At 38.8% G+C, this 22,352-nt stretch overlaps 1 protein-coding gene and 1 long non-coding RNA gene across 3 annotated transcripts in view; both read right to left on the bottom strand.

Moving 5' to 3' along the window:
* Positions 1–22,352, bottom strand: part of UVSSA (UV stimulated scaffold protein A) — a 58,496-nt gene that overhangs the window by 12,877 nt on the left and 23,267 nt on the right. For both annotated transcript variants that reach the window (XM_087736984.1, XM_087736985.1), the window contains exons 7-9: positions 20,587–20,698; positions 5,944–6,121; positions 4,544–4,693 (exon numbers count right to left, since the gene is read on the bottom strand). In XM_087736984.1, coding sequence (XP_087593110.1) covers positions 4,544–4,693; positions 5,944–6,121; positions 20,587–20,698 — 440 coding nt within the window. The remainder of the gene's footprint in view (positions 1–4,543; positions 4,694–5,943; positions 6,122–20,586; positions 20,699–22,352) is intronic.
* Positions 11,770–14,542, bottom strand: LOC148051340 (uncharacterized). Its single transcript, XR_015699814.1, has 3 exons — positions 14,224–14,542; positions 13,823–13,991; positions 11,770–13,472 (listed from the first exon to the last, which is right to left on the bottom strand). It is a non-coding gene; the product is annotated as an uncharacterized LOC148051340 (long non-coding RNA).

Genomic DNA, 22,352 nt, shown 5'->3' with positions numbered 1-22,352 from the left:
TGTACGCCTGTAGCAGCAGAGAATCAGAAGCTGAAATCAGAATATGTTGTAGATATACTTGGACCAAGGAAGAGAGCAAACGATCAGCTGAGGCTTAGAGAGATTCTTTTTTCCAGGTTCTCCTATACACTGTTCATAAGTCTGAGAAACTTATGGGGTGTTCCTCTAGGAAATTAAGCTAATCCATTGAAAATCCATTTCAAAATTAGAGATCTTACCTATATTTACAGACACATATAGGCAAATACTCTTCATTAATCTGGTGTAAAGAAGATTAGTACCATGCCAGTGGATGTGGGGAGTGGGAGAGAAGGGGAGCGAGGACCCTCGAGTGATGCAGTATTTTCGAATTTTCTCAACGGTATTCATATAATTTCATTTTAGCCACCCTAGGATGCCAACAGTCTATAACGAGAAAGAGGCAACCCCAGAGAGTAATTACTTGGTTCATTTTAGATGCTAACCTTAGGATGCAATGACTGTCCCTCTGATGGTAAATGTTTCTTTCTCCTAATCATGAAAAGGAATTAGGGTGACCAGCTTAAGCTTACATATCTAACTTTAAGACATCTGAAGTTAAACAACAACAATCCCATCCCAAATTTAAAGAAATATTAAAGAGAAAAAAAACAGCTAAACTAAGCAAAAAAAATTCCACAGCCTGCATGCCTGCTGCTTATTACAAGCAAAATGGAGATATCTAGGTGACAGATGTCTTGATAAAGACTTACAATTCATAAAGGACACTTTACAATCCCTTTCTTCCACATAGCTCTTCTACCCAATCAGTCCCAGGCTGGTTTGAGAGGATTTTCTCTATCCACATCCAATTCCTCTCACTCATTAATATCCTTGGATGCCATTCCTGCTCCTGAGACTTTGCCTTCTGTAGACTGCAGAGCCATATATACATGAACACTGGCTTTGCTAATCACGATCTCAATTCAGCAAAGCACATAAGCCAATACTTAAAGAATTACTTTAGTGGGCCTGAAGAGTTTTGAAGAATTTTACCTAAGCAAGTTTTCAGCAGATGACAAGGAAAAAAAAAAAGCGGAGGAAATTATCTGACCTTAGCAACCTATAACATATATAGCTGCTGGTTTTACTGCAATACTTGACCATTTAAAACTACGTAAAGAGATTAGAACTACGTCAAAAAAGGGATTAAGCAATTTCGAAGCCATTCTATGATTTGCCAAATCATCAGAAAAATGTTCAACAAGTAAAATCCTTGTTAAAGAGATTTATGCTACCCAATAACTTCTTCATCGAATATACCTCGCTAGTGCCAGAAAAATTCTAACCTGCCATAAAGTACAAAAACCTTTCTTCTGGTAAATTAGGGGATAAAGGCAAAAGAGTTACAGTGGGGGCTAGTTCAACATTAAACATAGTAGTATGTTTCCACAATTTTTGGTTAAAAAAAGTCTCCAATCACACAATTCTGCAAACTATAGCCTCAACAAAAAATCTCTAAGAATCTTTATAATATACCAATATGACTTTAGTCAAACGAATAGTACAGTATGTCAGCTTCAGAAATTATGTGGCAAGATTGTCCAATAAACAGTAAATGAAAGAATGAAACAATTTTTTTATTTGCTTAGTTTTAATACAATCCTGAAAACAAGACTGACTGCTAGCTCTGTGTTACTAACCTTACAGACACAAGGAGAAAGTATTCCTAAAAAGACACCACACGGGATTTCTATGTGCAAAGCAGCCCTGCAGAATCTTTTAGTAAAATTCTCATGTCCTTTGGTGGTCTGAGCTCCCCTCCCCCTCTAAATTATCAAATTACAGTTACACGAGAATGAAGAAGCATTGAACAGTTGTGCATGCCAACCTTTCCAATTAGGAAAAAGTTCTATTTAATATTTTTACTTCCCCGCCAAAAAATCTGCATCAAACAAATCTCAAAGAAATTAAAATTATGTTTTACTCCATATATCATTGATCAGTATTTGGGAACTAGACTTAAAATAGCCTGAGTCCTGCACAGATATTAATAAATATTGTTTGCTACAAGCATATAAATTATTTTCACCCAGCATGACTTACAAGCAGGTGAGAAAAGAACAAACCAGTCCTAAATCCCAAAGTTTTCTGATTTCCTGCTGTTGTGATTTAAGCAATGCTTTAAAAAGGCAGAACATGAGATCTTTGGAAGAATGACGCATGTGACAAGTAAAACCTTTTTATAAGAGGGATGGAAGGGGGGACAGATAATCAACTAGAAGATCAACACCTCACTCACACTCACAGAAAGAGTGTTACTGATCCAGACAAATCACAGAGGCTCTAATGGAAATTACAGAGCTATGCATTAGGAAGAATAAAAGACAGGTAATGGTTAACTGAAATCTAAAAGAAACTCCAGCTCCTGGAGAAATGTTGCACTCTTTCAACAAATCTATATCAACTTCATTCCTAAGATGGTGGGAAGCTTATCAAAGGCTTGAGTAAATATAAATTCTAAAACCAGCATGATGCATACAGAGATCCTGGAGCAAGCGCTAAATGACCTAATTCAAATATCGTAGTCACAGTCATAAAAAGTGCTGCACCAGCTAATTTACTCTGATCCTAAGATTACGCTAATTTAACCCAAGGAGGAGGGTAGATGAGTTTGGAAGGCCCATGCTATCCAAAATAGTTGGTTAAGTTGGCATAGCAGTCTCTACACAATACAGCACTGTGCAATATACACCACCCCCCAAAAAAACCCTACTACCACAGCTTTATAAACTCATTTTAAGAATTCTTTAACTAGCTTAAAGAGTTGCGTAAGTGAAGGTAGAAGTGGGGAAAATGGTTCAGCCCAAACCTTTTGTAAAGCCCACAGTAACTGCCACCTTCTAGAGAAGGTGACGCTTCACCATTTACCAGCTAAACAAAACTTCTTTAGAAAATCATCTTCCTGGTAGCTGCATTCTCACTATCAAAATCTTAATTTATTGTAAATGCTGTAATTAAGTAAGTATAGTGTTAAAGAGGTGAAGAGGAAAGACTTTTCCACCTCAGGTTTTAAAAATTCAAATTGCATACACATTCCATATGTGTTGTCTGTTTTTTGGGTTTGCTTTTTTTTCCTAGGCATCTTATATAGACAGTATGCGTCCATATAGAAAAGTTAAAGGAGTTGGCCAATGACTACCTTAATTTTTCAATAAATATATTTTATATCCAGGGTCAGTGGTATTGTGTGTGCAGAGTTACTTAAATTATCTTTAGTTAGATTGGCAGATCTGTAGTTATAGACTATAAGGTTCAGAAGCGTGCCCTCTATTTTATTGGAAAGCATAAAAATAAAACAGTACAGCACAAGGCAGACAGGCAGTGAAATATGCCTCTGATTTCACTTATGACTTGAATAACTCATTTGCAATGTAAAATAAAGACTTACTACCTTTTTGGCATTATCACAGACAAATGCTTCTTAAAGCCCTGCTGAAAATCTTAACCATTTTATAGGCTTTGAAGAGCTTACACCACACCAGACAGAATCCAAAGCTCGAGGTGACTGTGTTAAAAGCACTATTATGTATCAAATTTCACTGGCTTTCAACAATTTAAAACATATTCAGCATTTTATGCAATCAGGTACAGGGGCGACACTTTCCTGTTGTTTTTTTTCTGCAAACACTGTCTTCACACTGTGATCATGGGTTAGGTTTTTTTGTTTGTTTTGATAAGAAAACAGACTAAGTTAAACTAATGCTGCTGAGAATATATGACTGATTTGCAACCCAGCCAGTCAATGGTTTTTGCCTTTTCCAAGCCAGGTATGGTACACACTGATACTAAAGTTCTGGTGAACCTAAATGAAATTTATATAGAGAGGGAGGACTTTGCATCCCAACTTTCATATACAAATACTAGTGCTAAAAAGGGGTTTTAAAAACTGACTGCTAGAAACAAGTTCTGATGTGTACCTACCATCTGCTCTCCCCAGCATTGCTAAAGCTTTCCCCAAGCCAGCAATGCTTCATGTCCAAGAAACACAGAACCTTCCCAGACAAGAATGGAAAGCGAGATATCCAAATTCAAATCCTGTAACTGCCACTTATTTCTTGTGTGACTGAACAAGCATATCTATTTCCTCAGTTACCACTCTGTAAAGTCAGGAAAAATACCCCCGACACCTTCCCCAGCCTTTCTCCTACCTTGTCTGCTATTTATTTAGACTGTAAAGTCCCCAGCAGAGGGACCATCTATCATGCACTTGCATAGCACTTTGCATAATGAGGTACCAATTTAAATTGGAGTAAGTGATGCCATGCTGCAAATAATACACAAACATGAAAGAGCAGGAAAAATGTGCTTTGAAGCATCAAAGGATATTTAATTAGTATCACATCTTCTCAAAACAAATAACATTTTAAGGTTGAATTTCTGACTTTGTTTATGGGTCCTACGGCACAAGGGAAAGAAGAAAAGTAATTATCAAATGAAATAGCAGTCACCCCACTGCATGACCTCCGAGTACAAGTAAATCTATATATTTGTTTAATTTGTCTTGAAAGAAAAAGAGCATTACTTGAGAATCTTCCCAGCACTTGGCTGATCCTGTCCCCAGTAGTGAAGATCTAATCCAAAAGGCATGAGGGGAGCTTTAGCTCTTTCTTCTAGTTTTCTTCTCTTATTGTCAGGCTCTTCCAAAGCTGCTGGCTCAGTAGTTGCAGAGTCACTGGAGAAAATTGATGAAAAGTAAACACAGAACAGCAACGATCACAACAACTTTTTCTCTTTTTTCATTAGATTTTCACACCAATGGTAGTATTATTTTGGATCTAGGACTACAACTACCTTTACAGGGTTGTCCCTTTTTTTTTTTTTTAAAGGATACAGACCGTAACACCACACTCTCTAAGTACAGCACACTGCACCATGAAGCTTAACTGCACATTCAGCTAAAGCCAGATAAAATGTAGTATACCACGGGCGTAGAAGCCTAGAGATCTAATGGGGGCAGTAGTGGATCATACACACTGTACTGTAACAAGAGCTACTGATGTGGCAAACCATTTTTAGAAAGATCTTTCTTCTGTAAACTCATGCCCATGTTTGCATGGCAGTCACACAGATTGCAAAGTCTTTGTTTTTGTTGACAAAATTCCATCCAGCAGACTTAAAATACTCATCGTGCAACACCACTACAGAATTCATTAGTCCTCAAAAACCAAAGTACTACTATGGAGACCTTGGCTATTCACTGATAGAGGTGCAAATGGTCTTAGTCACCTTACTGAAACATGAACTTTTTAAAGGTTAAAAATAAAAATCTACACCTGAATACTCCAAACTCCAGAGTTCTAATGAAGCAACCCCCTTCCTCTTGCTGAGATTACATTCCAGTTTGCTAGGTTTTGGGGGCCTTCCTGGCCAATGCAGAAGTGCTTTTTCAGGAACATGCCACTAAGTAGATTACTCCAGTCTTATCCCATCACAGATAACGGCTAGACAAGGCTGGAGTTTCACCAAGCTTTGAACAGGATTGACAACAAATACATCTTTGGAATCAGTAAAACACACCTCCAGGCAGCACTGTCAGCATAAGTCACTAGGAACCAAGAGATGGTTGAAACTACTTTCTAATTTAGTATTAGGATATGTTCTGTTTAGTTGCAAACCAAAAATTACTCCAATAAATGGGGATGGGGTTTTTTGTTAGGAGAGAAGGAGATGTTTTATTTTTTCTTAGAGGCCATTTACACCAAATAAAACCTAAACCGAGTAGTAAAAGATTCCTTAAGAGCTGGTGCAATCACTAACAAAATCCCCAATATTAAGCATTGAATGTACATCTCAGTAAAAGAATTGTAACTTCAAAATGAAACCAAGACAGCCTTAGCAGCTTGCCTAGTTCCTGAGTGCTTTCATGACTAATAAATACAAGTAGGAGCAAGAGGTTTCTACAAGAATTAAACCAAAGATAACCTGGCACGTGGAAGTGGTAACTTTGGTAGTTTGTCTCTGATAAGTTTCAGTGTGGCAGCTGCACAGGTTGGATCAAGTTCATCTTCATTCCCCTTCAGCTGGGCGCGGGAGCTCAGCAGAGCTGGTCCTGTTGATGTCTTCCCCACCGCAACTTTTGGAGGTGACTCAGGTTCTAACCCTGAAAAACAAAATAAAAAAAAATCAGATGTTTAGGAGCGATTCAATTCTCCCACCTCAACGCTTCACAGTGGGGCCAAACAGCTCAGGATGCTGATTACATGTCTCGCTGCTTTCAGTTTGCGTTAGACATCGATCCCACCCAAAGACAGAGTGATATTTCTGCCTGTGAAATTTTTCTTGTTTTGGAACAGAAACATACTAAGTAACTAACTACAGCAACCCAACTTTTAAATTTGTATGACATGGTGTCACAAGAAAGAATGATGTTACTTCACCCCGGAAAGAAGGATTTTAAGAATACATGTTTCCCTAAACTGCAATATTGCTTTTTGTATATAAGTTTCTAGTGTCACATCTGCTTGCTGGTATGTCATTTCTGTACTCAAGGTTATATCAAGGTAAAATAGAAGAAAGGAACTATTGGCATTCCTGTTTAACAACTAGAGTCCCAAAAGACATCTAAGAGCAGTAGAAAGCAAAAGGAAAGGCATACATCCATATCATCCTGTGTGCCAAGATTAATTCTTTGTAGTGTCTCAGCAAAAAGTCCTGCTGAAACTCCTACAGCCTGGCAAAGAAAAACCACTTCTGGGTGGGGGATTCACTGCAACACATGACTGACGAGAACGGGAGCCATTGCCACCCAGCACAGCAGGCAGGGAAGCACACCCAGTGAAAAAACAAAGTATGTGTGGGGCACATTCCTGTTCTTTGATGATTCTCAGCTACCACATTGACCCTTCAGAGCTGAGAATATAAACCAAAATATCTCTTTTTTTTCCTTCCTGGTTTGTTAAGGGGCAGCACCACTGACTGTAGTTGAGTTTCAATTCCTAAATACATCCGCAAACGGAATTATCTAGAGAACATTCTTCTTTCACAGACACTAAAACACACAATTTGCCAAGATAAAATACCTAAGCGCTGCCAGAAGCAATGAATATCCCCACAGAGTATGCTCAAGAGACAGTAAATGCCTGAGCTACACCTGAGGAACAAGCCCACTGCACGGCAGTACCAGGCATTGATGTTCAGCACCAGCAGCTCGGTGGTGGGGCAACTTAATTACTTTATACAGCTAGATTAGACAGTCAGCCGGGACTGAAATGATGCAATTAGATAGGATGAGCAGTTAGACAGCACATGCGTCTACCCGCTGAGCTAGAGAAGCAACTCTATTAGCTGGCAGTAGTAACAAGAACTTTGCAGCCAACGACAGCTAAAAATGGAAAGACGTGATCCCTCACACTAATGTAACAGACTACATTTTCCCCATCAGAAAGCCTTTTATAAGTGATTGAAATGCAAGGCCCCACCCCCCAAAAAAATCCTAAATCAACACAAAAAAAGTCAGTTTCACAAGACTAAAATTTTAAGCAAATTATCTCAGCCTTCTTATGAAAAGCAACATGAGTTTACCTGACATGTTTTAGCCATTATTTAATTGGAACTTTTAGTCTCTTACCCACTTCTAGCTAGCCCTGAAGCTGTATCCAAAAGTACTCTTGCTTTGCTAATCATTAAATGTATTACAAGATGTCAATTAAAAAAGGAAAAGCTAAGGTGGTAATGAACTGCCCTCTGATTGCGAAATTGCAGGGCCCATAGAGGCAGGTAACTTTGGTGAGCAAAATATTTTCATTTCGGAGAAAAACATATTTTTCACAAAAAAAATCAGAGCAACTTGCCCTGACCCCTTCTTTCCACCTTATAAGGTCTTGCAGTAATTCATCCTGACCCTGATTCAGCTGTACCACACGTTCCCTGTAACCTATGGGGTGCAACCATGCAGAAGGGATTGCCTGACTCCATTGCCGCAGGTCAAGTTGCTGGGCTGGCAACCTTCTAGATCCATCCCCTAGGTACATATGGGTCTAAACTTTCCAAGTACCTAGATCAGGAGCTGAGTCCTTGCACAGGGAATGACATCTCCTCCTCCTTTTCCAAGGCTCCAAGCTCAGGGTGCTCAGAAGAATGCCCTGTCAACCCCCTGCTGACCTTAACCTTGTTCCTGGACATCCTCTTCCTGGAGGGAGCCAACAATCCCAATTCAAAATCCATAAAGCTAGAGCCCCTCAGAAGGAGAGGGGAAACAAAAGCAGATTTCCAGTTGGATCTGGCTTGTGTAGCCTTTGAATTTTACTGCATACAGCAAATGGCCACTTCAGTCATTCCTAGGTCTTCTGAATACAGCCGACTCCAGAGAGAAGAGAGCTTCAGAATACTCTCAAGGATGAGGACTCTTCTCAGACCATCTGAGACCCCATGTCTCTCTCTAATATGGCTTATACTGGTAACAATGAAGGAAAGTGTTCTAAGGGCAAGGCGATTCAGGGCAGGGGCCAGTAATGACAACTGTGGCAGATGGCTTCCCTTCCCCTTTCCAAACAAGGGACGGAAGGAAATAGAATCTGGAGAAGGAAAGAAGATGAGAGAGCACTAGCCATCAGCAGTTAATAAGCATTCATAGAGACTCCTCTGTCTTCTCCTTGCTCTCCTTCTGCTTATCCAGTGTATGACAAAGAGAAATGTGGACCACTTTAACAGGACAGTTGAGGGGAGGCAAGTACATCCGTGAGGCAACTTGTGTGTGATAGTACTTTCCCAAGTCCACAGAGAGACCAGACCCAGCTCTGGCAGGTTGACGCGTTCCACCTTTCCTAAGAAAAGGCTACTTGAGTAACGTGTAGATACCCCACAGGAGTGAACACACAGCTCGGAGCGGATATTTCAGTAGTGCCAGTCCTGCGGCTGTCCCGGAAAGACTTTGGGAAGTACCCAGCTGTCCGAATGTTCGCAGGCAGCGAGCACTGCGGAGTGGACAAAGACATTCACCACAGTCTGAAGCCAGCGACAAACTCGGCTCTTCCCTGACTCCCTGTTCTGCTCTCTGGAGAACACCCCAAAACCAAAGCCCGCATTCCTAAGGCAGTGCATCTCGAAAGACAGTGCTGCTCAAGCCGTCCAATGCTTCCTGGGAATTGAAGTTAGTATGGATTGCGATGCAAAGACGGATCACCCCTTTTTAATTTTTATGTCCTCAATGGGAGGCGAGAACCATAGACAGACACAGGCCATCTTGCTGTTGGCTGGTGACGCTGCTGCTGCTGAGCACGCCTGACACCACTGCTCCCCTCCTCAGTCATACCCCCATCGCATTCCCTAATGAAAGCAATGAACACGCCACATTCACCTTGTTATCTAACTTCCCTCCCCAAAGTCAACAAGACTTCAAAGAACATTGTTTTATAAAAAAAAAAAAATCTAAAGGACTAATCTGTGTGTTGGAAAAGGGTCTCAAAATTAGCAGAAGGACCAGCAATAAGGGAAATCATAATTAAGCACAATAGGATGGAACTAAGCAGAGGAATATCTAGGCTAAATAGCAAACGAAATGATCTCATGACATTTATTAGACTGGGGGCTTGCCATTCAAGAGGGATAACGGTGCCTCCATGAAAGTGTTTTTTTCAACAGCACTTAATATTTCACTGAAAGGAGACATCTCTGAATTTAGGTATCGGGAAAGGGGGCAGGACAGGGCTCCATCTCAGCTCCTGTCATAGGCTAGAAAGGGAAAAAGCCCTTCTCAGGTGCTTTGTATCAAAGTGAAACAGAATTAACCCAAAAGATTCTGTTATAATAACACTTTAGAATCATCAGGATTTGGAAAAGTAAACTTCCTTTTACGACAGAAACAGTTACAAACAAAAAGGCCCTTTGGCACGAACAAGGTTAGCTGAGAAAAATGCGTGATAGACTGTATCTGTAATGTAGAATTGCTTAGGCTGTATTTAGCATTTAAAATTGCCTTTTTTATCTTTTTTTTTTTTTTTTTTTTAAAGACAAGAATGCCTTTCTGAAAAGCATTGTTTAAAGCAACAGTTTTGAGAGCACTTGTATATGTACTATTTACAAACTGTCTGGAAGTCAGCAGGTAGCAGGTATCTGTCTCTCACGCCTTTTTTCCTCTTCCGAGAGAATACGTGCATATGTATTAGAAGTTCTCAGGAAACCCTACCTTTATTCCAATTTTTCCTACGATGTTTATGGAAAGCATAATTGCTCATTCACTACACTGATTTTGTCTGGGGGGGAGAGGATGGGAATAGCAGAGACAAGCAGTCAGCACCACACAGAAAAGGCAAGGGAGATAAATGGACAATGTGACATTTAGGTAGATAAAAATCACATCCAAAAGATCAATATAGGAATTCTTAAGAGTTACAAGAACAAAATATTTTCCCATTGATTTCTTATTTTAAACCATTAACAGAAAAATGGCTAAAGGTAAATACGCTACAACATCAGCAACACCAGCTCTACTGTGGATTTTTAAAAAAAATATTTGTTTATGCAATTAGTTTTTGCCAACAAGATAAAGACAAGAGTCCCCATGCAGACAGCCCTAGCTGACTGGTATCCGATGTCAGGGTGGGGTTTTTTTGTTTTGTTTTTAAGACATAGATGGGATTAAGTGCAGTTTTAAAAGTAAAATTCCTCTTAAGAATTCTGCTGTTCTGTGTATTTTATTAACACAAGTATAGTACCTGCGTTCAAACTGTTCCAATGGCAGCTTTTAGAAAGCATCATAAAAATGTTCAAATCCCCTTTTTTGTTTAAATTGACCAAATGGCACCTATTTGCCTGAAGCAATAAAGTAGACCGTGTTCACAAGATAAATCGATAGACGGAAAGAGAGAGGCTGGGGTTTCAGCTGAAGTTAGGCTGCTGAATGCTGACATTATTGATTTTAGCTAGTTCAGCTGGCCTTGTAATTAAAATGTAAATTTGAGAAAGAGATTATGTCCTGACAGAAATGGTGGGATTAGGGGGAGATAAAAGCCCCTCAGTGAAAATTCAGAGAAAGAGCAAGCACAGGTTTCCTCAGCTTTGTGGATTTAGACGAAATCTAGCTACTTCAGATTCACTTAAGTTTAATTGAAAAAACAGAGATAGAATATAAACAAGTATTATGGACTTCAACTTTCCTGAAAAAAATACAATAATTTCTGTTTCCCATTTGTTGAATCCTAGCCAAGCCGAACGTACGTGATTTATATTAGTACAGACACTCTCCAAGAAAATCTGCAGGAAAATCCAGCAGTTCAGGTACAACGTTTTCCCGCTTACCCTCTAGGGTGCTCATAATGAAAAACACTCCGTGTATTTTACGCAGGAAGCAGAATAAGCTTTCCCGCTAAGGGAACAGAACTTTGCGAAGCTTACTTCATACGGGCTTGCAGACCAGAGGGTTCAAGTCAAAGTCTGGGGCATTGCTTCCAAACAGCTTCAGCGTTTCAGGATCAGTCCTGCTATACCTCACCATGCACAAATGTGTGTGTGAATAAAATTAGCACAGGTGATCATACGGCAGGATGATTTCATTATCTCTGAAGGTTCTGCTACTCATAAGGGATGGAGATTTGAATTACATGTCATCCCTGATAGATATCTGATTTTTTTGAAGCCATCACAAATTAAAGGAATATTCAACTGTTGTTTGTTTGTTTGTTTGTTTTTAATTGGGATCAAATTTCATCTCTACCAAAAAAAAAAACCAAACAGGCTCTTTTCTTGTTAGTATCACTTCATCTACACAGAACTCTAAAATGAGGAAAAAAATAATAAAAATGTCTGTTACAAACGAAACCTTAGAAGTATTCATACAGGGATAACACTGATTAAAACTCTTACCATTTATTATAGTAGAAAACTTCCTCTTTATTTTCAGATAGACACAGTTTCTTATCTGACCCTTGAACGCCACTAACCAAATTGCTGCCTGCAGCTGCTAGGGGAGGATGCTGAAACGCCAGAGGTGGCTTTAGCAAATATTCTCACAGCACACATGAGCTGTGTGTGCACTCAAAGCAACTTATCACATGGAAAACTGCACATATTAATATTTCTGTATCAATGACACTACTTTTAAAAAGTTGTCAAGGGGTCTTTTATAATCAGAGGTTTTAAACAACCAAAAAAGATGCCCCCAGTGCCTCTGAATGCAGCTATGCTCATTCACATTTAGCTAAAATTTTGGAATTCTATTTTGGAAATTCAAATTAAAGAAAAAAGATAACTATATTAGGTAAGCAGAAGAGTTCATTAACATTACATAAATACTTTGTTTGGCTTATTGGAACTATAGAATATGTTAATTTGTTATAATGTTAATTCTCATTAACTAACCCTATTTATTCTTGTTTTATAATCATAGCTAAGAATCAAAATAAATCAAAAAGCCAGGTTTAGATTAAAACCTTTCTACACCTTACATCTTGATCTTTTAAACTTCTTGCGTATCATTTTGCAGTCCCTGGCCATTGCATAGTTCCTATGAAGTACGCTACTATCACAAACCACTCGGAAATATTACCAGCATCCTGTGCAGTGACGATTAATTTCTAAGAACTTTAGTAGGAATCAAATCTATGCCATGTCCCATCAGATTTTCTGGGAACCTTATTTACATAGAAGGACCTCACCTGAGAGTGAGGAAGGGTTTGCATGATCAACTGATTAGGATGCATCACAAGAAATATCTACAATCAATACTTCTACATGGATGCAGAAGTATTTTATTGGAAGTGCTAATCATGTTTTTTTAGTAAACGTGTGAAGTTATTGTCGTTTCAAGTATTGTATTATAATAAGTTTTACTCAATTATTGTCCTAAGTGTAGCTATATAGAACATACGTTTGTCCATATACACATATATTCAAAACATATTAATATAATGAGGCAATCTCACTTGTAAACTTATAATTAAATACTTCTAATGTTGTAAAAGCTAAGAAAAATTGAGACCGCACAAACTTATTTGACTATAGCAGTTCAGGACTGGGGCCCTAACTTCAATGCTGAATATCTGTTATCTATACATTTATGGTAAATCAATGCATGCCATTTCAATCATGTAACAACTATGATTTTTTTTTTTTAAAAGCATTTATAGTAAAATTAACAGAAATCTTATTCTAAATATTAGACTCTTGTCTAGGGAGAGAAACACAACTGCGTGTTAATTGCGTTTTACAAATTTGGGAAAAAGGAACCCAAATTTCCCAGGGCAGGGAAAGGTAAGTAGGTAATTCTGCCTGTCCTTCCCCCTGCAAAACGCCATTTGTTTTTTCCCCTTAAAGAAGTCAAGTAATACCCACAAGTCCTTATTTAGCCTAGACAGTGCAATTCTAAATCTCAAATTCAGTTCCTGAGAACTGTGTTTCATACACTCTGAAGTCTGCAGGTTTGTGTTTGCTGCGGTCTCCACTGAGCTGTTTCTCCATGTAAAACTGTTCTTCGTGCTCTTCACATGCAGAAAGAATTCCCGCAGGAAGTTCCTGAGCTATGGAGACCAGACAAAGCAAACCAGACTTAAAAGCTATTAGGCTTTTAAAGCAGAACCCAGACAAACTGAGAAATCATTGTAGTGAGGAACAAAAAAACTCATGTATAATTTTTAATTTCCATTTAGCCAGCACATGTGTGTCTATTTAGTGATTCAATAGCCATTAAAACCTCAGCAACTTCATTCCCAAATCATAATGTCATCAGAAACATTTGTTTTGATTACAACTAAGGTAGAGCATCATCACTTGGTTAATCATGGTGATGCACATTTTTATGGCCTGTAGCTGATGAAAGCAATTGGCCAGATTGCTCTTCAGAAATACATCTCACCCCAAATAAACTCACCTTACATTTGTATGAAATACAGCTACCTGTTAGCAACAGAAGCTGCTGTACCGATCCCACACTTGTGTTCTCTTATTCGCATTGAGTCATCCCTCGGTCAAGTCTACTTCACGATCGTTGCCATGATAATCAAGCTCTCTCCTGTGGAAGCCTAGACTTGATCAACACCCTACCATTTTAAAAGATATTACAAAATTACTTTTAGTAAGTTTTTCAAATATGCCTACCACCAGGGAACCTTAATCAATCCTAATAACAGAAAAATAGGTTTTTTTCTGGGGGCTTATAAGAAAGATGGGGACAGACTTTTTAGCAGGGCCAGTAGCGATAATACAAGGGGTAACTGTTTTAAACTAAAAGAGGGTAGATTCAGACTGGATATAAGGAAGAAATTTTTTTACCATGAGGGTGGTGAAACACTGGCACAGGTTGCCCAGAGAGGTGGGAGACGCCCCATCCCTGGAAACCTTCAAGGTCAGGTTGGACGGGGCTCTGAGCAACCTGATCCAGTTGAAGATGTCCCTGCCAGTTGCAGGGGGGATGGACCAGATGACCTTTAAAGGTCCCTTCCATCCCACAGCATTCCATGATCCTATGAAAACGAAACAAAATATTTTCCTAAAAGACTAATAAGCACTGAAAACGAGTCTTTCACCGAGTATTTCAGAGATGTTTAGATGTTGTAGTTAGGGATGTAAACTCAGCATTAGGATTTGTGCTTTTTCCCTGTGATTTCCAGAAGATTTTCACGTGTACTATTAAAAAAACCACGGAATAGAGAAAAACCTAACTGTAAAATCAACAGATAATCATTCTGTATCAACTATATCTGTTAGATGCTTCTATGGAGGAAAAAAGACCGCTATGAAAGCCATTATTTCTTCACAGGTCAAAATAAGTGGTTTCTATTTTGCCTTCTCAACACTTGCATACATGCTCCTTTTGCCATGTTTAGCTTTAAATCCGTTATACAAAACAGCAAAACAGCAAAACAGCCTTTTTATGGGAGAAACTTCATTCAGACGCAGGATGAAAGAGCACATTACTATTGTAGGCAGTAACTAAAAACAGTTTTCCTGCTTCCTATATCAAAAATGAGGGCAACAAATAGAGCTAAGAAAGAGTCAGCACAGCGAAGCTCCACAGCAATACACGTGGTCAGATAACACGCAAGGCTTCTGATTCAGTGCCATCGTTCTCCGCGTGACACAGATGAAACATTAGTACTTGACCACACAAACAAGAACATTTAAAAGCATTTAGAAAATCTTTTCTGTAGGGAAGAAAAGAATCGGATTCCACTAAATTAGTAATTAATTTTCCTATTTTTTTAATCCCTAATGATAATTCTATTATATTCCACATTTCCGAGGCAGTTTTGTTTTTAATCATTGTCCCCCCTGCATGTCTTGATGGATGCCAGTCAAGAGAGTGAAACTTTTAAAAACAATATGCATGGAAGTCTGCTGCTTAGGTACAGATTAGAGTATACCTAGTCAATACAAACAAGTGCAATTTGCTGAATAAATGCCCTGAAATGCATGACTTTTACTGCTTCAAATCTGAAAATTCAATCATGCATTAGTCTATGCAGTATTTTATTGTTATTTCTAATACAGCTTTTTTAATGTTCAGAGAAAATGCAAAAGCTCTAAAATCCCCACGCCTTTAATGAACAGTCGCAATAGCGAGTTTATTCATGTTTCTAAAGTGTTTAGTGAGAGCTGCACCAGATAGTTTGTGTAGTCCAATGCACTCCCAATTCTATGTAAAAAACAGGCGACGACTTCTCTACTAAGGAAATGGTCTGGGTTTGCACACCTTATTTGTTCAATTGGGGTATAAGCCTTCTTTCCCCTGTTGCTATGACATTTCATGCTAAAAAAAAAAAGCTACTTAACACAGAGAAAAGGCATGACCCAGACTCCATTAGATTAGGAAAGGCACTGTAGGTACATCTGACCCACAAAGGCACATTGCGCTCTGACGGGAAGAGGGAAGAATTTCTGAAATGGATAGACCTAACCCTTGGGATTTTAGAGCTGCAGCTTTGATCTTGACATGAAAGAAATCCCAAGCAGGCTTTAAGATGCAATGTGAACCACTGAGGTAGCTATCAGGGACCTAAAAATATTTTGCCTTAAGGCTCAAACACAAAAGAAATAATCTGATTAACCAGATTTGACATAATGGTTTGTGTTCTTGACAGTACAGTCATTTCTCATATCATTTTGGATAAGGATGAAACTTGATAACCAGTAGACTGCTTCCATGCTATTATTCCCAAGTCAGATGGTTTCTTCGTGTCACTGCTTGTAAAATGGCAATAGCCCTTCCCTGTACCTCAAAGTAGTATTGCGTAAGTTCATGAATGCATGCACTGAGACACAGACAAGAATTATGAATTGAGAAAACCCATTAGTAGACAACAGCTGCTGGAGGTGGGTGCTTTGAACTACATCCGAGAATTGTTCCATTTTTACATGGAAAAGCACATTTCTCGAAATGGATCACTTCCCCGTGCGGTTCAGAGCTCAGCTGCAAGCTATGCCAAGTACCACCAAGTGCAGGAAGGAATCTCTTATCCTGGTGTCAGCACCAAATTCCATCTATGACACAAGAACGACGTCAGAAGCTGCACAGTTCCATCCCTTACCTTATCCACCTTGAGGCTTTAAGCCAATGCAACTGACAGCTGACTGACAAAGGCTGCAATGTGGGAACTCTCAAGTGGAAACAAGATTTTTCTCTCTCCCTAACCCTTTCTTTTAAATGAATAACACCCCAATTTTTAAGGGGTTAGCAACAGTAGCCATACAAGGGCACTGGAGACAAGCAACATCGATGCAGAGTGCTGAGAACCAGAGTAACCCTATGAAAATCCTTTTCACAGTGCTGTTTCTTTTTCAGCCCAATATTCCTCTTTAGCAACACAACACATTTAAAACGGCTCTGTGGCACCACAGGACGGCTGGTCTCTTGTCTGTTGCAGACATCAGGTGCAAGTGTAAATAAGGATTATACAAATGGGAGGTCGTTAGAAGTCTGGTAATGCTAATTTGGCATGACACCCCTAATGGGTTATATCTTCACACTTCAGTTATCTAATCACCTAAATTCTTTTAACAAATTTACATTTCATCTTATACATGGAGATTCAAATTGACTTGTTTAATTCTCCCTCCACCCAAACTGTACCCATACTCAGTTCATCTTATATATTAAATATCATCATCAATTTTGAGATCATCATCATCATCAACTACATATACACACAGATAATACAACTGCACATGTTTATATTCTTAGGCATACAAAACTTCCCCTGCCTCTAAACATCTTTTCATTTTTCACAAAATTTTGAGATCTCAGGAGAACCGCAAATACACGTATGTATCATCAGAAATGGCACCTCAGCTTGAAATCTACCTTGTTGGTAGGATACTTCCATTTTCCTAAGAGAAGTGAAAGGGAATAAAGTGACTCTTAAATCAATAATTTACACATCACGTTTCTATCCATTTCTACAGTCACATTTTACAACTTTGTTTTCCTGTTGAATATAAAAAGTTACTCTGAGGAGCTGTTCACTCGTCCTGCTTTGTTCAGGAAATGTAACGACACAAGGAAAAAAGCTTTAAACTGTTCACACCTTCTACATAACACTGAGATTTTATTGTATGTGGAAGGTTTAACATTCCAGTTAGAACATTCTACCTGCACAGACTCTCATTTTCTTAGCTTGGAGTCCTCATGAACTAAATGTGAACTAAAGAAATGTAGCAAAACCCCACCTGGATTATATTAAGATAAAGCTAAAGTCACTGCTATGATAACTGCACTTGCCTATGGAACAAAGAACCATATTTAATTAGAGATCTGGCTGACTAACACAGCCAACTCTTGATGACAACATGCTACTATAAAATCAATATATTCTTGTGTATTTTAATATGATGATTCACTTTCCTAAATGTGCCAAAGGGATGCTTATTTTGGTTTTGCTTATTAAAAACACATGCAGAACAGAATCCAGTAGAGCAAATGTAGTTCTCCACTTTCCTCATGCAGACCTTGAAGTAATTACAAAGAAGTCAGTTGATTTATGCAATAGTTATATATCGGCTTCTGAAATAGATTTTGAGCTAGTAACTAACCAGTTGGTCCACGAAAGCACTTAAGTACACAAAGACAGAAGAAAGCACATGCTTAAAAGATTGCCTGAATTCTTTTCAGACTCTTTCCTGAACCAGGAGCTTACACAGTAACTTTAAATGGCAGCAAGAAAAGCTGAACGCCTTCAGGAACACCAAGAACGGTTCACTTCTTTCAAAATGCTATTTTTAACAAACACATCGGATCAAGAACAGCCAAGTGTGACCATTAGCTCCTACATAACTACATGTACACAAAACGAGAGAGGTTTTGTTTTCTGATTGATTGGCTTCTTCACTGTAATATATTTTCCTATCAGCAACTGTTTAAATACAAATTGGGAATTTGTTAATCCATTTTCTATAGATTTTTAAAATATCCTTGAGTAGATAGTGGGCTTGCTCTTTTACCCTCTTGCGTGAGGAGGAATTCAAATAGCAATGAAGTACTGTGTTAGTGTGATGCAAAGGGTGGTAAGATGCTTTATTTTTTAAAAATGTGTGTCCATGAGGAAGACAGGGGAGGAAAGTGAGAGAGGGAAAAGTACATGTCACTTCCAGTGGAAGTTGACAAGCATAAACAGAAGTTTCGCATGTTAGGATTCATCAGGCTGCTGTTAAAGATAAGAAAAACAAGTTTCAGTGCCTGGAATTATTAAGAAAAATCCAGTTTTGGCACAGGGAATACTGCCAAAGGAAGGAAAAAACCCAAAGAAGAACCATTGCTATGTTAATAAGTAACCTCATTTGCTCAGTCATTTACTATCACACCAATGTTTTTGGACTCTTTCAGCAGCCACACATACATAAGAAGCTTTTCACAACTGTCTGGAAGGCTGCTACCCCTCTCTTCCCTTATATTCCTTTTTTGAAAGTCCCACTGTTAGCAATATCTAGAACTTATTTGGTGTTTATTGCAAGACTAGAGGTAGCTGGGACAGCCAACATATACTGGTATAATTTAATGAAAATATAACATTTTTTTCCATGAACAAAAAAATAAAAAGCTGCCCAGTTCCTGAATTTGCGTCCTACGGCCCTTCACCGCTGTTCTGTGTTCTCCTCTAACACACACATCCACTCCCCATTTCACTATCTCAATACTCCCAGTTCCACTCCACCTTCCCCAACTCTTGGCTGGACAAAGTAAGCGCCTACAGACCGTTTCAAGCAACCCATATGCTAAGAGTCATGCCAAACCACACTGCAGCTACCTGCTCACCAGGGCACGAGTCTAATCTCAGTCCTCTATACAGTTGCTAATTTCCATGTTTTTTTAAAGGCATGGAGGAACGGAGACATCTACCTCCTTCAAACAAGCTGGAACCAGCCAGCTGGACTTGCTACAAGTCCCTAGGTGGGGAACAGAGACATATAAATAATCAATGCAGGCCTTACTTCCCAGGGTGTGCTGGTAGGTTAAGCCTAGATGGGGTAGATGGACTGAGGCACCAGCAGGACTTCATACCTGGAGACGTCCTTGAGCAGACCCCAGCCACTACAGGTTATCATTATTGACCATCTTTCCCTGTCTGTAGCCAAATTTGATGGCAGAAGACAGTAAAAAGGTCACCTGAGCTGCATCATCTTGGGTTTACACAGGCACACCCCCTTGTTTCAGCAAAAAGAAACATTTGGCTTATACAGGTAATAGCTAATGCAAACCACAGATAAGTTAAAAATAACCATGAACAGGGTTGAAAAAGGCACAACACAGCACCAGTCGTACACAAATACTCATGGAGAAACGTAGGAGCAAGAAACTCATTACAGTGTCCGAGGTTTTTAACTTCTGTGTGATGGCAGCTACCCTCTTCTTCTCTACAATGTACTGAAATCTTCCGAATCTTAAAATACACAATGCTGCACAGAGGCAAAGCTGCAGACACTTAAGTGACATGTACAAAGGACAAGAAGTAATGCACTGAAATTTAATTATTTAAGATGAACTTTCCTCAGTAACTCCCCTCTTGATTTCACTAAACCACATTATAAGTATACCTTTATTTAAAAAAGTACCTTTAGAATGCATTAAAAGAAGGCAAGATTATATTTTCTCATCTAGTATGTGCTCAGTGGCTACAATTCTGCACTTGAAGGCTGAGCTCCATTTAACATCTTGTGATAGCAACACCCAAACAGAAAAAAAGCTTTCTTTCTGAGCTGTACGTTGGCCACTCTATGGGAGGAAATGGCTGCGCATCTCCAACTGCTATTAATGCAGGTGATAGGACAAAACTTTATCCCGTCTCACCAGACTGTTAGCAGTATTTCTAATATCCAGGCTCATTTACAGCTGTACTTTGCAATCCCTTCACTCCCAGTACGTTTTTAGCACACTTACAAGCATACATGGTGCTGCTTCTGGCTCTAAACTACAGCGGAACATGATGGAATGAAATAAGCTTCTCGTCTCAGTTGCTCTTGCTCCTAGAAAGTATTTGTTTATCTAGGCCAATCGCTGCTCCCGTATCTATGTAATGACTTCCTCATAGCAGTCGGAGATTACCCACACCGCTGATCACTTTATTACTTCAGAATGGCTGTTTATTTACTTTAGTGCAGGAGTAACATGCAGGGATAAAGCTTGTCACAGCTGGGCAAACTCACCGTACTCCTTACGCAGGTGGTCTGGAATGTGGGGCTCATAACCTTCCTTCTCAGGGACCTCCACAAATTCATCTTCGTCCTCGTCGTCGTCACTGTCATCCGAGGCTTTCATCTACAGAGATATTGTTGTTGTTTTTTTTTTTTAAAATGTGAAGACTGCTTTTCATTTCCCTTCATATTGAAAATATTTCTCAGACATCTCGATAGCCCTACTGAGACTCCTCTATGTCAAAAGTATTTCCCTAATTATGTATTTAATCTTTATCTAAGATTAGGCCTTTGCTTAACATTTTATCTCTAAAGCCATACTCTATCCTAAGGGCTTCTTTAAAGCCCCTTTTATCCATTAGAACACATGCAGTTGGTGAAGTCTGAGAAAGTGTGAAGCTATAAAATAAGACCAAAAAAATCTTAAAATAACATCAAGATTTTGATTTAATGAGCAAATTATAGCCTTCTCTCTTCTCCTTTGGTTGATTTTACTCATTTAGCTGCACCCAAATAGTCTGTGGCATGTTAAATAGTGTCACAAATTGTTTAAGAGCTCAAAACCAGAGCCGGCAAACAGGAGGGGAAGCTGAAGGACTGGCAAGCTAATACTGACCAAAGGAAGAATATTCAGACCTGCATACTACAACGTTCACTGTGTTTCTTCACAACAGCACTCAAAATAATTTGATACATTCATTTCTTCACTAATTCGGTACATCCTAACCATTCATACCATTAGACTGCACACATTACCATGGTCAAGACCAACAAAATGCGATTTTAAAAACGTGCGCTTGGTCTATATTGCAGTCTGAAATTGTCTACGACCAGCTGAAAAATAAAAATGGAGCTCCTACCAACTACCCAGGGTAATTCATTCACCTAAGTGGCTTCCTATATATCATTTCAGCTAGCTACTACTATATATGTGCCAGCAGGTCTCTACATTTTTTTTCCTAAGCTGGTTCCATACCTGAAAATGAATTTTTCTTCTATACTACACATAAGCTAAAAGAATCTGTGCCACCTCAGACATGGCCTGTACTATCAGAACTTTAAAACAGCAAATGCCAACTACCCTAAAAAGGCAGCAATGATTAAGGTTGTATGCTTTACTTCCTTTGCCCACCTTGGGAGTCGCCTAATTCTTAACAACCACATAATTAGCACATTACTGTATGTTTGCCATGCACTTTCACAAGTCTAGGAAATAATAAGGGGTATCCACTAAAACCAACCTTACCACAGGCTATCACTTTTTTCAACTTCATTGCAGCAAGCCAAAGCAACAGATAAGGAATGGTATCATTTTTACTATTTTCAGCCATGTTCTTTACTTCTCTTAGTGCATCTGACTTACGTTGATATTCATATCAACTGCTCATTGTTACAAGCACCGGAGGATACCGCAGGTTTTGCCTGCGGCAGAATTTTCCCAATTTAATTCACTACTCTAATCGTGTGTCACAGCTGCACAGCTGAGTTCCTTTAAATCATACATATACTCTGAAGCCAAAAAAACCCTAGAAACCAATCTTGGTTTATTGAATGTAGTTAAAAATGTAATAATAAATAGTAATAAATAATAACAACAACAACAAACCAGCTTTTCTTTTTGGTCACTATTACTTGTAAGCTGGACTGAACTAATTTCTAATAAAAATCACTAATTGATATTAATACACATATTGATATGCTTTAACATATAATGAATGGATGGTGCAAGTTAGAGTACAATTCTTCCCTTTGTTTAAAAAAGACTTTGATTTAAGAAA

Source organism: Nipponia nippon, unplaced genomic scaffold (genome assembly GCF_047370975.1).
Source record: "Nipponia nippon isolate SJK-2023a ecotype South Korea unplaced genomic scaffold, ASM4737097v1 scaffold_6, whole genome shotgun sequence".
NCBI classification, from domain to species: domain Eukaryota; kingdom Metazoa; phylum Chordata; class Aves; order Pelecaniformes; family Threskiornithidae; genus Nipponia; species Nipponia nippon.
The sequence above is the reverse complement of the archived record's forward strand: the minus strand, read 5'-3'. Positions and strand labels throughout refer to the sequence as shown.